Consider the following 16,317-nt stretch of genomic DNA (forward strand, 5'->3'; position numbering starts at 1 on the left):
TAAGGCAAGAGTTAAAAAACCATTTTATTTAATGGTTTGTTCCAATCAATAGAGGTGGCAGAATTGTTTATTTAAGCACACCCCACCCCAACTGCCCACCCTAAAGGTCAAAATGCCCCTTAGTACCAGCCCTGTGTAGAGCAATGAAAAAAAAAAAAAAAAACACACATTACAGTTTAAATATAAAAATTGACTTGGCTCATAAATCTTTGATGAACATGATTCTTATTCTGGTATGAACCCACAAAAGTAAAAACATGCTGAGGGTTGGAGAAATTATGTTTGTGTGTGTGTGTGTGTGTATCCACACTGTCAGAAACTCATTCAAGAGCTTCTGTAGTGGAGTTTTGATCACTTGCACATTAGATAGAGAGTCTCTCAAGAGGTTTAATTTAGTCTGCGCATGGTCCTTGAGGTCCAATATTCAGGGCTTATAATCAATACAGAATAAATTTCCTGAGTTTGGAGGCATTATTGATTAGACATTGAATTGTATGGAGCTATCCAGTCTCGCATTTTCACTGTCTTTTTCTCAAGCATACACAAGCACACTGAATGAGGCAGCAGCCCGAAGGCTATTCAGGGCTCGCTTTAATGCAGAACCCGTATTTTCCCTGAGGTTTTTTCCCCCCTTGTCCTTCTAAAAATGCCAACCTGCAATAATTAGTTAAACATTCTTAGTCAATTAGCACTTCAAGGACGGGACTGTATTTTTTAGTTTAGGCTGTATAGAATTCTCCTTTACCGTTTGTCATATCCACTCACTCAACAGTTACAGTATATAACACATTAAAGACAAAGAATTGAAGAAATAACAACTATCATAATGTTTTGTATTCAAAGCACTTGGCATGGCTTGGCAAACAGCGTGCTTTTGTTAATGTAGCCTTAGCGAGCATTGTGAAGCCATTCGTCTAGAAGAATACAGTATAAATACAAACAAATTCTTTCAGTCACATTCCTTGATTAATACTCACAGGGTCCTGCTCTCTACAAATGCATTGGTTTGTCACAAAGATCATGTGCAGCTCATGTCACAAAGATCCACAGTACTCTCGTAATTCTCCCTGTGAAGTTGTGCTTCTATAACGCTCTGAATTAAATAATTAAACTAAGGTTATCTTGTAAGCTGGTTCTCTGAGAGACAGACTCTACCATCTGTGGCGGTGATGAATTCACCTGTGTGTGTGAATGTGTGAAAAGGCTGTGACATGTTATGAGTGGAGGCTGCAAGGCAGTGCTGCCATTTACATCAATTCTTTACTTGGACACAACATAATAACTTAAATAACTCTTTACATGCTTAACCCTCTCATTCTGTTGAGATTGACTATACTGTTTTAACGGGGTCCCAGAGAACCCAATGCTATACATATAGAAATAATAATACAACTTTCAACGTTAACCTCTTATTTTCCCTTTAAAATGATTTAATATGTGCCTCTGACCTAATTCAAACCCATTAGGCAGATATTATTAAAGCTTTATCCCTGTGTTATCACAATGTAGACATGCACTTTCCAGAAATGTGACTGACATCCATTCTAGTAACTTTGTGTCAGTTTGGGGTCAATTTGACCCCCAGTAAAACACATTGTAGAAAAATTCAATAAATCTAAATGGCAGGACTGCAAGAGTGTGTACACCAGCCACAAATTAACTGGATTTATTCTTGTTTTATATCTGGGTCTCAGACTCAAAACAGCATTTTTCATGGAGGGCATTTCAGGCGTGTTATCAAGTATGGAACTTTGTTCATGATCAGTTCTCATATGATTAGGAAAAGTCACGAAATATCAAACAGATATTTTTCAAGCTATTAAAATGGTCTTGGGTCTCTCACATTTCAATACTCCACATATTAGCTATTAACAGGGTAGAAATAATCAAATCTTCCCCTAACATGACTAGATTTGATCAGTACTGCCTTACATCAGCAGTGTGTGGTTATTATTTTTTTCTCTCTAATTTTGTCAACCAATGTTCCAGTAAAGATCCAGTGGTGATTTTACATACCTCTGATTTTCCACTTCACTTGTTCCTTTCTCTGCCAAGAGCATTTCCTCCAGCTCCGCAATACTCACTGCCATTGATACACCACCCAGATAAACGTATCTTAAAACACAGGAACTGTGGAGCAATGGTGGTTTTAGAGATGCTTTTTAAAATCAGTAGATAAAAATAAGAAAAGTTGCTTTTGAATGGTGTCCTAAAGATGCCTTTGCTTCAAAAGTAAAAACATCCAAAGGCATGACACAAATAACAAATTTGCTTTACAAAAAATCTTTTTAGAATCATTAAAGTGTTGAAGTTATAATAACACCTGCAAAATACATTGAGGATGAAATACTGGGTGACCCATTTGAGGGACTTGTTCTGGTAAATATTTGTTGCATTATTTCACCACAGACTGGAGAAAAGACAGACTGACATCTTGTGGTTTAAGATTGAATGGCATGAATTTACTTTCAACCAAGAAATTCTAATGTTCTGGCAGCATATTACTATGGGACAAACACTACACATTCATACCTCTGAAAATACACGTGCATACATACATACACATTCATGTGTTATTTGTAATATTGTTGACAGCTCTTACTGTATAGTCACATGAAAGAGATCAGAATCACATAACACTGTATATTATTTATATGATGTACTGCCAGTGGCAGTAGTGCACTTAATATGTACACAAATTATCGCTTAATTAAAGAGCAATTCACTTTCCATGGTAAATCTTGCATTAACATAGCTCTGTGGACTTAGTGAAAGGCCTCCATTTGTTTCGACAGATACATGAAGTTTCACAATTAGTGTTTAAAGCATTATAAGATCATAGTTCGACAGCAATATGATTAAAACAATTAAAAAGAAAAAACATATTTATAATTCATGCTTACTGACATACTGATTTTTTTTTCTTCTATACTGTTCATGTTATTCCCAAACTGAACACTTCAGCATACTTTAAACATTTGTTTAACCAAAGGCTACTAAAGTATAAAGCATGAAATAGCTACTGCCTAGGTAGGGGTTTGTCTTTAAGAAATTTCAGACTGTACATATTAGTGTTATAAATATGACATTGAAATATAAAAAAAGGCTTCTTTAAAAAGTACAGGAAAAATACAAACATTTTTAGTAGATAATTACTGTAAGTGAATATACAGATTGCAGATGCAAGAGTTCTTTTTGTTTAGAAGAGGCCTTTGCTCTTTTTCAGATTAAGCTGTTTCCAGTTTGGGAGAGCATGAAATTCATCCCGTGTCATCTCCAAAACACTCTGCAAAAACAAATAAATCTGTCAGCTTCAATTATTTTAGCACTATGTTAACACAGAACTATGCCGACATCAGCAAACTCTTGCAGAGTCTGTTAAAATGAGTCCGTTTTCAGAAAGTGGGCCTAGGTTAATTTGGCTGGCTGACAATGAAAAGACACATTGGAAAACCATTAAACCAAATTGAGAGTTTGCTGGCCTTTATTGACAAACCGCTGGGTTTTATAGATTGAGCTCATGCAAGGGGACTCACTTTTTATGATGACCATTTCAGACTGAACTACTGACCCCTAGAATGGGTGACATGCATAAGGGATAATTACAGTCAGCCAGTCGTTATAGCAACATAAATCCTGACAGGGTGATCAGGACTCTGATGCAAAGCTTCTTATTTTCTTATTATTATGTGAGAAGAAAGAGGTCATGGACTGATTTGAGAGACATAAACTAGCAAAGCCATGTAGGAAAACATATACAGTTTAGCGGTCATTATACAAAATTATTTGACCGCACAATGCAGTGATTGAATCAAGTATTCTAGAGAACTGTGTAATATGTTTGTTTAGTAAAGGCCATGTATGAGCATACAGTAAGTAGGTGATGCTGGTACCTGGAAGTCTTTATCGGACAGGTAGTACTCAAGGTGCAGAGGATCCACTCCCTCTGGCAGGGGTTTGGAGGTGAGCTCCTCCGGGGTGTACTGTTGTCTGCTGAGTTTTGACAGAGCATCTTTAACCAGGATCACTTTATTACGGGGTCCCTCTACCTATTTAATCATATACAAGGGATAGGTCAATCATCCATAGATTTAGATAATATCTAAGAATTAGAGGTAGACAGATTGCCGATACTTAGAAGATAACGATAACTGAGGAGGATAGAAAAGGCTTTTAAAATCGATTTATAGAATGTTTTAAAAATTCTTAGCCATTCCTTACTATTATGGGCACAGACAGAGACTACAAGGACAAAATAATAAAATTCCAGATTCAGTTAATTGTGCAAAAGAAATACAAATAATAACTAGAAAAAAAATGAAGATTTGGCGAATAAAGCGGGACTTTTAACTATAAACGAGAAATACATGTACTTATTTTAAGGATTCTTATTTTAAAATGTTAGAGACTTGGCTCTGAAAAAAAAATTCTCTATATTTAAGTATTTACCAAATTAAGCTTTCTAAAGCCTAAATATTCACCAGATGAGGTTTTGTATGATTATTCACAAGGTGTAGAGTTGGAGATACGATGTGCTAAAAGGGCACGTTTACATATAGTCACATTTTTCTTTGCATTTCTTTTGCTCGCTGATTGTTTTTATTTCACCTCAAGTGGCCGCTGATATACTGTAAAACCAAGGAGTTCTAACTGTAGAATCATACGGAGGAATAAAAAAAAAATAAAAAAATATCGGCAACTATTGCCACAGAATTTTCCCAAAAAGCAACTATCGGCACCAATTCATTGGAAAAACCGATATATCGGTTTACCTCTACAAAGAATATTTAATCATGACTAATCTTTAATTTCTGATGTGCTTATTGTTGAAATGGATCATCAGAGTATTCATACATGATAATTTACCTGTACTTTAATATTTGGGTCTTTCTCCCAATAAGGGAATATGTTAGTAAAGGTGAGAGGTTCTGCTCCAGCCAGGATCAGGTAAGCCTGAGGAGGCCGTCTGGAGTTCTTCCCTGAAGCACAAACACAAAATGCTCATTATTATTCAACAAAGCATAAAATAGGCACTTAGATAAAAACTCTGCATGAACAAAGCTGACTGAAAGTCAGTCGATTATCATATAAACCCATAAAATAGGTTTTTTAAATGAGAAGCACTTAATTTGCTTTGCAGTCAGAGTTGGTTTAATTGTGTTGGCTTGACAAAGCCAAAATACCGTTATTCTACAAAATTTGTTTAGGTTTTTTTTTTTTGCTGGTTAGGCCTTGTCTCTTTGTTGACTTTGATTCGTCTACTCCAATTTGATGAATCTGCACTTCTTATCTTCAACGTAGTGTTTTTAAATTGTGATTAGCCAGTGAATGAAGAACATGTGGTAGTCACGTGCCAAACTCTGCCCTAACAATTCCAGTTTGTTCTTTGTAATTTACTAATTTACTTTACTTTTAATAACAGATTTTTCTTTGTACTATACCCCACGTGAGTGCCTTCGATTTGTTTTTCCTTCATGAATACTCCCAGAGCTTTCAAGCTACCTCCACCAAACTCGGCACAGACCTTCTGACTGTTCTGACTCGGTTTGCTACAATCCCAAATAGACTTACATTGGGCCAAAAATGGGCCAACAGAATGCTTGTTAATTCAAACTCCACCCATCAAAAATTCAAATGTAAACAAACCTACAAAAGGCCTTTGATCTGCTTCAAGTTGCGCGCGCGCTCTCTCTCTCTCTCTCTCTCATGGTTTACCTGACTATCTATAGCAACCTTTACACTGCAAAGGTGGCACAGAAGCTGCACCTAAAGTGGCATTTACAGTAGGTGTATATACACAGACAGTTTAATGCTGCTCAGAGCAGCCATACATGCATTTACACAGCATTTACAAATTTATAAATAATGTTATGAGATGAATATTTAAAATATACAATTATGAATATATGAAGTTATACTTTTAAATATGAAACTAAATTATGAAATATATGCTCTATCGTGACAACAACAAAGTTTAAGGCTGCTCTGATGCTGCACTTCATTTACACAGAACCAAAGCAGCATCAGAACTGCCTTTGATATTAGGGACTGAGGTGGGTCAGAGCAGGCATCATTTAGTCTGGCTTTTGCGTCTTAGAGCAGGCTTAACTCAGCTGTGTAAAGATGCTTTATGTGACAGTCTTTCTGACTATAATAAGTCTTGTCTTATTATAGTGTCTGTACAACCATCAAACTCAAAAATTTTAAAACTAGTTTAAACTTTCCGATAAGACTTTACCTAGCTAGACTTTATTTTCTTTCAAGCCAAGAGGGAAGTTTCTCAGGAAACCTTGGTGCAAACATTCGGTATTAAAAGGCAAAGCGGTAAAGAATTTTTGTACCACTAGCGATATCACCTGGAATTGAAAAAATAATGACTGTTGTTAAACAGGTTTCCTAAAGACTCCTCCCATCTGTCTTTGCTTGTCCAAACAGAACATCAACATCACAGCACTGGTTGAGTCAATGTTGCTGTCAGGCTGGTCAAGCAACTCAAACAAATCACAGAGCCAAAGTGTTTACACTTTTCAGGGAAATCAATCTATGAATAGCTTTCTTATAGTCGTCTCTGCATATTAAGCTGAGAAAGTATTTTAGCACAAAGTACACACTTTTACACTTTTTGTACTGTGTATAAAAGCAATTTGTGTGTGTGTGTGTATCTATATATTTATATATATATATAGAACAATAACTGAAGTAAAATAGGTGTGCATAAGTCAACTGGTGCTGGTGCAGTGTTCTGTAACTTTCAAGTGAACTGTGTGGCATTATTAAATATTTTACTGCTGTTAGGAACCTTCCAGCTGAAACACTTGATGTGACTGAATATCCTTTATTAAACTATCCCCGAGCACAGAACCCCATTCCCTGACCATTACCCTGCATGAAGAAGCCAATTTCTGACCTTGGCAATACTGTAGCACTGTCTCCATGGCACACTTCCTCTCACTGTCCCAGCGGATCTTGGCTGAGCCAGTACATTCTGCATCTTCTGGCTGCTGTCCTTGCCACAGGTACACTTCCATCCTGTTATCCACCAAGAACAGAGCTACAGAGAAAGACACAGAAAGCTGTAAAGAAAATACAAACAATCGGCACTGTAAGACCCCGTATATAGCTGATATAATAATGGGTTTCATGTGATCCGATCAATGGTGGACAGCGCTAAATACTGATGTAAACGGGGTCCCAAATGTTTTGTGATCGGTTCACAAAAAACACATACAAAGGTAGTCAAAAACGCATGTGAGTGTAAGCGCTAAACCATCCTGATGGGCCCGGACAGCAGAGAAGCACCACACACAAGCACATCTGAAGCTCAGTTAATACAGGTTATGTACTAAATTAACTAAAGATTCTGCTAGAAATGTCAATACATGTACATGTGTACACGTAATATAATTTGAATTCACATTATATGTGGTCAGTGTATATCTGTAAAAAGCCTATTTACCAGGCTGAGGGGCCAAATACAAGTTCTCCTGCAGGAATGGCATTGCCATGACAGCACCTGTCACTTGGGTGGGGCCGAACTGCTCCTCTCCCTGAAAAGTCCCACCGCTGGCACTCAGACCGAAAAGACGTGGCGTGAAATTATACTTCCCTGGATCTATAAGCACACACACGTGGTCTGTAATCACTTGTGGATATATGCTGAATCACATCACATCACAATCACACAAACACATGGACTCTGTTCCAAAACCTAGTGAGTTGCCTATGAAGGCAGTATTTTAGGGCAGCTCCCATTGCAAAGGCTGTTTTAGCAAGAGTTGCTGCTTATATAGAACGTTCCAAATTGGTCACTTGTGAGGTTCCATTGTGTCATTTGAGAGGCCGCTGCTTATGAAAGCAGTAGATTTTGGAACTGAGCCATGGTGTTACAATGACATACCCAAGTAAATAACATGCATTAATAAATATGTCCTATTTGTACCTTGTAGCATGCAGTCATAGGCTTTCCTGTCTAGCTTGCCAAGAGCATCCCAGAATTCCTTTGGCTCAGTTCCCTCCTCTATCTCATGCACCTTCAAACTGCTGTTACTGTTCAAACCCAGCTCACGAGGACACCTGTAATACACATATACAATCACCACATGCTCAGCAAGCCGCATTCTTTGTATTTAGGTAGTTAATGCAAAACATGTACAAGACATTTTTATTTTTATCAACATTTAGATTTAGGTTAAAACTTCTATGAATGCATTGCATTTTAGTTGCTGTGACAAGTTACCATTTATTTTAAGTTTTTCAATATTTGAATCAACTTCTTACAACTTGCCTTCACTAGTGCATTTAAATGGTCCTGCAGTGCCAATGAATTTCTAAAATTCTCTCAATTAATTTGGAGGTCATATAACTGTATGCATAATGATTATACAAGAATTAACAAAATGCTATTTAAAATAGATTAGGATGGAGTATAGCATGTTACGCCACAGGCCATGTCAACTTTTCAAAAGTGTTGGATGTGAACACTGCAAAAAAATCATTTTCTTAATTAGTATTTTTGTCTTGTTTTCCAGTAAAAATTTCTAAACATTCTTAAATCAAGATAAATGAACTTGACAAGCAGAATTTCATGATTGCCTTGTTTTCAGAGAAATCGAACTAAATTTTGTCACTATGCAAGTAAATGGTGACCAGAATCCATAAAACTCCAGTGGTTAAATCCATATCTTCTGAAGCAATATGATAGGTAAAGGTGAGAAACAGATCATATTTAAGTCCTTTTTTACTGAAAATACACACTTTCACTTCTACATTCTGGTGTGTAAGTGACTTTTACTTTTACCTACTGGTTGGGGGAGGTCAAAGGTAGAAATTGATAGTAAAAAAGGACTTAAACATTGATCTGTTTCTCACCCACGCCTATCATATCGCTTCAGAAGATATGGATTTAACCACCATATGGATTACTTTTAAGCTGCCTTTGTGTCCATTTTGAACCTTCTGATTTCTGGTCACCATTCACTTTTTTCACATTGTATGGACCAAGAGAGCGGAGATATTCTTCTAAAAACATTTTTTGGTGTTCTACAGAAGAAAAAGTCAAACACATCTGGGATGGCATGAGGGTAAGAAAATGATGAGAGAATTTTCATTTTTGGGTGAACTATCCCTTTAATTCATAGGGATAACATGTTTATTCTTCTTAACCCATTGGCAGATTTTTTTCTTTTCTTGTTTTAAGCATAAAGTTCATTTAATGTTGTCAGATTTCTCTGAAAACAAGACTTAATATCTTCTTGTCATTTTGCTTGTCAAGTAAATATATTTTGTTTTAAGAATATTTCGATATTTTACTGGAAAACAAGACAAAAATTCTAAGATTTTTTATTTTTTTTTGCAGTGAGCGACCCATACAGTACATAGAGAAAGTGTAGGTCTTTAAGGGTAAAACTACTCACGTTTGAGTGAGGCGCTCCACAGTCCTCTTGCCAACCTGTCGGGCACCGGGGTGAGACTTACAGCCATGCCACAGGTACAGCTGCCCTGCCTGTACCCCCAGCAGCACCAAACTGGCACGAGAACGCAGACTGGCACAACAGCACTCCACTTCAACCAGGGAGCCCTCCTCTGCTGCCTCTCCACGCACACAAAACAAATGCCATTCTCCTGAGGTAAACAACCACAGAAACAATCACACACAGCATTACTGTAAACTAAAAGTGGGCTGGTAAACAAAACATTACTCAATGCTGTTCATACTAGTGTATGTGTGCGAGTGTGGGTGTGTTACCTGCGTTGCTGGAGCTATCCTCCCTTGAGCCTCGATGGATGATTAGCCCTCCCTGGAAGAGTTGGAGGAAGCAGGGCGGCTCTTTTCCCTGCGTGACCAGCACTTGCGCCCCCCTGTGGTTGCCTAGCTCTACTGTCATCAGGGCAGATGTGCCCCGCCCACTGACACTGGAGTGACGCCCCTGCCAGAAGAAGCATGCAGTGCGCTCCCTGCCTGGGCCAGCTGTGCTCACTTCACCAGGCTTTAGCCTCTTACCAACTATACAAACATAAAATAACATATTAAGCATCTCTTAAAGCTTCTTCTGAATGATGTCACTTTCATACTTCATACTTTAAACCTATATTTGAATTCCTTGTTTTGGAGCAATGAAACAAGATGCTGGTCCTTTGATGTTGTCCAAGAAGCATCAAAAAAACATCAGCTACAACTGCAAATGCGGTGTGGTCACACACGTTTCTGACTACCTCTGAATGTGGTTTAACTGATCAGATCACAAAATGATTTAGACCCAGTTTACACCTGTATTCAGTTCTGTCCATCTGTGATTGGATCACCAGAGACGGATGTTAATACCAAATGTAAACAGCACCCTCGAGTGAATAAAGTTACAAGCACTCACTCACCAACATTAGTGACAGAGTATTTCCAACGGATGACGTAAGTGTCCCCCTCGTGCAGTTGCCCCACACTCTCCTGAGGGATCTCAAAGTCGTCAAACTCACGGATGTGCCATGCGTCCACAGCTATTGTGGCCAGCTCAGCTTGCCGCCCGTCCTCTGAACGGACCAATCCGTGACCTCTCTGCACATCCACACCCTCCAGCACCATCTTCACAGGACCTGCCCCGCCCGCCAGCATCTCACTCACATCACAGGGCTTCAGGTCGGAGTCACAGGTGGGAAGGTGCTGATACACTGGACTCTAAAGGAGAAAAACCCAAGAAAATCAGCAAAAACTTTAAAGTAATATTTCACCCCAAAATCATTTACTCACCCTCACTTTGTTCCAAACCCCTGCGACTTTCTTTCTACCTTTGGTTGTGTCATGTGAGGTTTGAATTCAATGCTGTTTTGTCATGAGACAAATGAGAACAAATTATTTTTGATGTCACTTGACACCATACCTGATCATGTGACACATCTAAAGACACTACATTTGATTTGAGGGCAAAAGTGGAAGGTAAGCTTTTCAGTGAATAACGACTTAAATGTATTTTTTTTTCCTCACACAAAGCTATCATATGGCTTCAGAAGACTTGGAATATACTGCACATGTTGTATGGACTAGTTTTATGATCCTTTTAGAGCATTTTTTATAATTTTAGAGCTTAACAGCCCCAGTGCCAGTCACTTTCATTAAATGGAAAAGAGCGACCACAATGTTCTTCAAAAATTAAACTTTTAGTGCTACACTGAAAAGAGAACCTCAGGTTGTTTCAAACATTTATGCTGTTTTAACTTTAAGATGAATAGCAGGGAGAAACCCAGCCTCCCTCTGTCTGTTACCTTCAGCTCCTCCACCACCGTCTCCTCTTTGATGGGTTTCCTTTCCGCCCAGTCTAGAAACTTCTCTCTGAACAAGGCGGTCTCATTGTGTTCTGACAGCCGTCCAAACAGGGCCCAACTCGGTCTGCCCTCACCTTGTCTACTCATCCACACACAAACGCAAAGAGAAACAGAGGTGGGGCAAAATGATTGGTGAACAATTATTGATTGACAGGCATAGAGTGCCTTCAAGTTCTTCCTTTCTTTCAGACAGACAGAGAGAGACAGACAGATATTACTATAAATTATGCACAAATCAAATGCAACCACTGGGGGGCAGTATTGTGCAGGTACGATGCAATCAGTGGTTGAAAATCTCAAAATAGATTTCTTTTTGTAAGACAATGGCATGTGTCTTAATTTGAATGGCTGTTCTGCCCCATACTATTGAGCTCAATGCCTTTGGAGAGGTAAATAAAGCTCTTTCAAAGCTAAAGACATAATCTACATAATCAGCAATGGTAGGAACTGCAAGATCTCTCCAGCTTTTATGCTTAGCGCCAACAGACAGCATAACTGGTTAGCATGAATGGTCTGTGGAGTGATCACTCACTTTGGGGTGTCTTTATTGGCTGAGGAGGAATCAAGAGGGTTGACCCTGCAAGTGCTGTAGTCGTAGGCTCCACTCCAGAGCTGTTTGCCCAGCTGCACTGCCACCTTTCTGTCACTCAGAGGAACATCCTTGCCTGTCCACACGTACACCTCGCTGCCAAAGTCAAACACCAGAGCCTGCCCCCACCCACCCACACACACACACACACTGATGAGTAAAGTTCACTAGCATGGGGTCAAGCAGAGTTTACAAAGTCAAACTTTGAACAGCCACAACAATTCAGAACAGTTTAAGAGAGGCTGCAAATGTCTGACCTCCTTCGAGTTAAGCAGAGAGACGCTGGGGATAGACGCCCAGGCCTCCTCGTAAGGAACCAGCTTATCCTCCACCAGCCTGTAGACACAGTTTGACTCCACTATACCACTCTCGTAAAGTTCATCTTCCTCTGGCTCTCCTGCTCCTGTAAAACAACACGCACGTGGAAACAGATGTAAAACTGGCATAATAAATACATATAACACAGTATGTTTACATGTACTGTATGTTAAAAGTTCGATTTCAGTCGGATGTAAAACAATAGTTTGTCTGTCATATAAATGCTTTAGTCTGATGGAAATCTCCCTATTTACTGGACAAGTCAGACTAACAGACCTGGATAATGCAATTGTAGCTTTGCTTCATCCAGCAACCTAACATATTTCAGACCGCAATTAGCCTCAGCATTTTGCACGTGCTCCGAAAGGCATGGGTGATGTGTTTTACCGGCACTTCCTCAGCTGATGTCCTTCCTTCAAATATTCGATTAAGCATTGCATCACATATACTTGAACCGCAAAAACCAGCTGTAGCTCAATTATAACGGTGCATGTAATCGTACATACTGTAACACACATTGACTTTTTAGGGTTTCTAAATTCTTCATTTTATAAATGACCTGAAGCAAAAAACTGAAGCAACATTTAGTTCATTGAAAAATACTTGAAGGCTACATGCAATTGTTTTAATTTTATTTGTTAATGTACCTTTTAAAAATAAAAGAGTGTGTTTGTTAACATATTAGTTTTTGCTATGTTAAAATTTGTATCGAGATGCGTGTATTTTCATTGGTATTGGTATCAACTACTGACATTTTGGTATCATGCCAACCTCATCCTGGTTATTAAATTTTGATGAAAGATTAAGAACAATTTTTTTTTTATTAGAATTATATGTACTGATTAATTTTGCATACTATGACCATAGATGTTTATTAAGAAAGTAAATAGGGTCAATTTTGATTTAATGTTGTTAAAAGCTATTGCTGTTTGACAATTACATGCTAACAATAAATAAAATAATTAAGTATCATGACATGCATTATGAGTAATCTCTGCTTGATTGCTTAACATGAGTGAATTCTGGCTTGAGGTCAGAGTGCGCCTGTGGTCTGTGTATACAAATGAATGAGTGTGTTTACTGTGTGTGAAATGTTGTGTTCATCTCAACATCTGTGCTGCATGTGCATGGCCAGGCAGTTTAAAAGAATGGTTCACCCAAAATATATAATTCAGTCATTATTTACTCACACTCATATTGTTTCAAATCCATATGATTTTCTTTCTTTTGTCAAACACCATAGGAGATGTTAGTCTCAGTCACCACTTACTTTCATTGAAAAAAAGATGCAATGAAAGTGAATGGTAACAGGCTAACATTCTACATAGCAACATCTCCTTTTGAGTTCCACAGAAGAAAGTCATACTGGTTTGGAACAACATGCTGGTAATTCTGGTGACAGAATGTTTCTTTTTGGATGAACTATCTTTTTACATGCACGTGTAGGTACCTCTGTACTCAGTCTTTCCTCCAAGCAGACTCCAGAACTCTTTGGCTGAACGGTTCTCAGTGTTGATACCTTCCTCCAGCAGCGTGACCTGAGGAGCCTTGCAGCCCAGATCTCTCTTAGTCTGGACATACTGGGCCATCTCTGAGCCCTGTCATGCACACAAACATAAATACACACATGTTTTTGACACAACATCAGTAACGGATCATCCTCAAATGTAAAAGAAAAAAAGATATGTGATATAGTCATGTCGGAGTGAAAATGCATGATGAAATGTGTTATATTTGTATATTCAGAAGGCATACCCTGAACCACTGTGTGCATATTTAACACAATAGAAAGTGCTTTCAAAAAAATGGCAAGCTTTACACATTTTTTAGGAAGTCACAATTCTCAGGTTTTTATCTGTCCACTAGGAAAATGGTATGTTATGAAAGTTATGTTTACAAGGTACTGGGTTGCTACAATGAGCACTTTCAGAACTATTCTTTGGATTTGACAGCATTTGTGAGGTTCATTGCATCAAGTTTTTGAAAGACGTTGAGAGATTTGCTTGAGGCATATGGTACCATGATAACTAGATATACATAAACATAATTGTATATTCTGCGTTGCTTTTGGAATACGTCTGTGTAGTAATAAGTACTTCTCACTTCTGGACGAACAAAATATTTTCCGGTAATATTTTAGGTTTTGACTGTTCAAATGTTTGTGGAAACTGTCGTGCCACTGACTTCATAAAATATTGTTTCATTGCATGGCAGTTTATTATCATGATACTGGCAGTTTCACATTTACCTGTCATGTAAATAACGGATTGTTAATTTTACATGTTACACAGACAACTGTCTCAGTGGGTGGTTCTTGGTAATAATAAGCTTCATAACGGAATAGTCTTAATGCTGATTGTCAAAAGTCTGATTCTGTGATACAACATAATGTGTAAGGAGCATTGTGCATGGATTGTGAATAATTTTGCTTTTTTTGGGTGTACCTTGGCTTTTTCGATGACATTGGCAAACTCTCCACTCCAGAAGAAGCAGTGTTTGGGTGTTATGAGCAGATAACAGTCTCCACTGTTCAAAGAGCGGGCTGTGGGTTCAACCAGACGCACTTGAACATGCCTGCGTCCTGTTCGTACACACAAATGTTAAAAGCAACGCACTCACAATTAGTATAACATGCAAATCATACAAACGGATTCAAGCAACGGATTGAACGGATTCGAGCCCAACCCTGTAAAGCCTAATATTAAACTGTTTTCAGTACCACTAGACAAACTATAAAATTATTTTTATAGGGAAAAATAATTTGGGAAAAAAATAAATAAATAAAATTGCACATTTTGAATGCATCATATTTGATACATTAGGCTTTAAAGGTCATTATCCTCCTGGACCCAGCAATTCATTTAATGTAGGACAACTGTTAAAGTTTTTCTTAGCCCATACATGCTACAGTGGTAAATCTTGGGGTATTATCAGAGGACTCCCTGGGCTTTTCAGAGACACCAAATGTTTGAGAGTTTGGCCATGACAACTTCCTCTCCTTGGTCCATAAATATGGATTGAAATGTATCACAGTTCAATTCAGCACATCAAATACAATATTAATAAAACATACTTTTTTCAATAAGCAATTATCATCATACAGTATGTACTTTATGCACCAAACACTATATTGACATTTAAAAAGGGAAATTCTAAAACTTTTTTCACTGGGTCTCAGGAACTTATGGTAAGATGACATCATCATAGCTTGTAATGTAAAATAATGAGATCTTTATAATGACAGAGCAGGCTGCATATATGAAAATACTCAGAAATATTAGTTCATATTTTAAATAGATCTTATAAAAGTATATGTCAGAAATTTCAAAGCTCTCAGATTTTTTTTTTTTTTTTTTTTTGGTGGTGGCCATGAATGTAATGTAATGGTGATTGAGAGATATACCTCAAAAGCCTGTTGTATCATATTTGATACATGTAATTTCATCTGGCTTTTTCAATAAAATAATATACAAAATTTTAACCAAGCACAAGTTGCTTATATTCAGCAAATACTCATTTTAAAATATCTGTAACAATATAATCATTACTATCACTATTAAAATAAGCTGTCATTTATCCCAATATAAGAGTCACTTTTCATGCAAGTCTGCCACCATTTTAAATGGATCAATATAAACATAGAAACCACTTTTTTCACAAATAACCACTAGATGGTGCCATAAACATGTGAAACTTACATACCATATGTTTTTTTGCTTGACAGCTTGAAAAGAGTGTGAAACGGGAGCCGTCAAACGATGTGAATAATATTTGATACATATGGCGTTATAGGGTTAAGTGACCAATGAGCTTCTTTTATTGAAGAACTGAAAAGACGTCAAGCTCATCTGAATGTTTTCATCGCACTCAACTGCATATCATAACAAATGCTGATTGTCCATTGTGGTTCTGTCACCAAGCGTTTTTCCTGCCTTTTTTCCCTACACTAAAATGACATCAGAAAGTGGAGCCACAACACTCTGTTCTTAACTTGCTGAAAGCTGCATATGAACATTTGTGTTCTATGGCAAGCCTCCAGGGGATAACTACATAATCATGCAGTTTTACAAGATGTGTTGCTCCATGAATCGCATCCT

General features: G+C 37.8%; 1 protein-coding gene across 7 annotated transcripts in view; it reads right to left on the minus strand.

The window, feature by feature from the left end:
• Window positions 1-2,235: 2,235 nt before the first annotated feature.
• Window positions 2,236-16,317, minus strand: part of LOC127426797 (supervillin-like) — an 89,238-nt gene continuing 75,156 nt past the window's right edge. For 6 of the 7 annotated variants that reach the window (XM_051673829.1, XM_051673830.1, XM_051673832.1 and 3 more), the window contains 14 exons: window positions 14,665-14,801; window positions 13,671-13,818; window positions 12,160-12,305; window positions 11,846-12,021; window positions 11,254-11,392; window positions 10,372-10,669; window positions 9,746-10,003; window positions 9,414-9,621; window positions 7,940-8,073; window positions 7,457-7,612; window positions 6,908-7,051; window positions 4,867-4,979; window positions 3,894-4,049; window positions 2,286-3,286 (listed from right to left, as the gene is read on the minus strand). In XM_051673829.1, the coding sequence (XP_051529789.1) occupies window positions 3,200-3,286; window positions 3,894-4,049; window positions 4,867-4,979; window positions 6,908-7,051; window positions 7,457-7,612; window positions 7,940-8,073; window positions 9,414-9,621; window positions 9,746-10,003; window positions 10,372-10,669; window positions 11,254-11,392; window positions 11,846-12,021; window positions 12,160-12,305; window positions 13,671-13,818; window positions 14,665-14,801 (2,300 nt within the window). In that variant the 3' untranslated portion in view covers window positions 2,286-3,199. Of the gene's footprint in view, window positions 3,287-3,893; window positions 4,050-4,866; window positions 4,980-6,907; window positions 7,052-7,456; window positions 7,613-7,939; window positions 8,074-9,413; window positions 9,622-9,745; window positions 10,004-10,371; window positions 10,670-11,253; window positions 11,393-11,845; window positions 12,022-12,159; window positions 12,306-13,670; window positions 13,819-14,664; window positions 14,802-16,317 lie in introns of all 7 variants that reach the window. The other variant, XM_051673836.1, reaches the window with a different exon arrangement.

Source organism: Myxocyprinus asiaticus, chromosome 36, assembly GCF_019703515.2.
Source record: "Myxocyprinus asiaticus isolate MX2 ecotype Aquarium Trade chromosome 36, UBuf_Myxa_2, whole genome shotgun sequence".
In the NCBI taxonomy this organism is placed as follows: Eukaryota; Metazoa; Chordata; class Actinopteri; order Cypriniformes; family Catostomidae; genus Myxocyprinus; species Myxocyprinus asiaticus.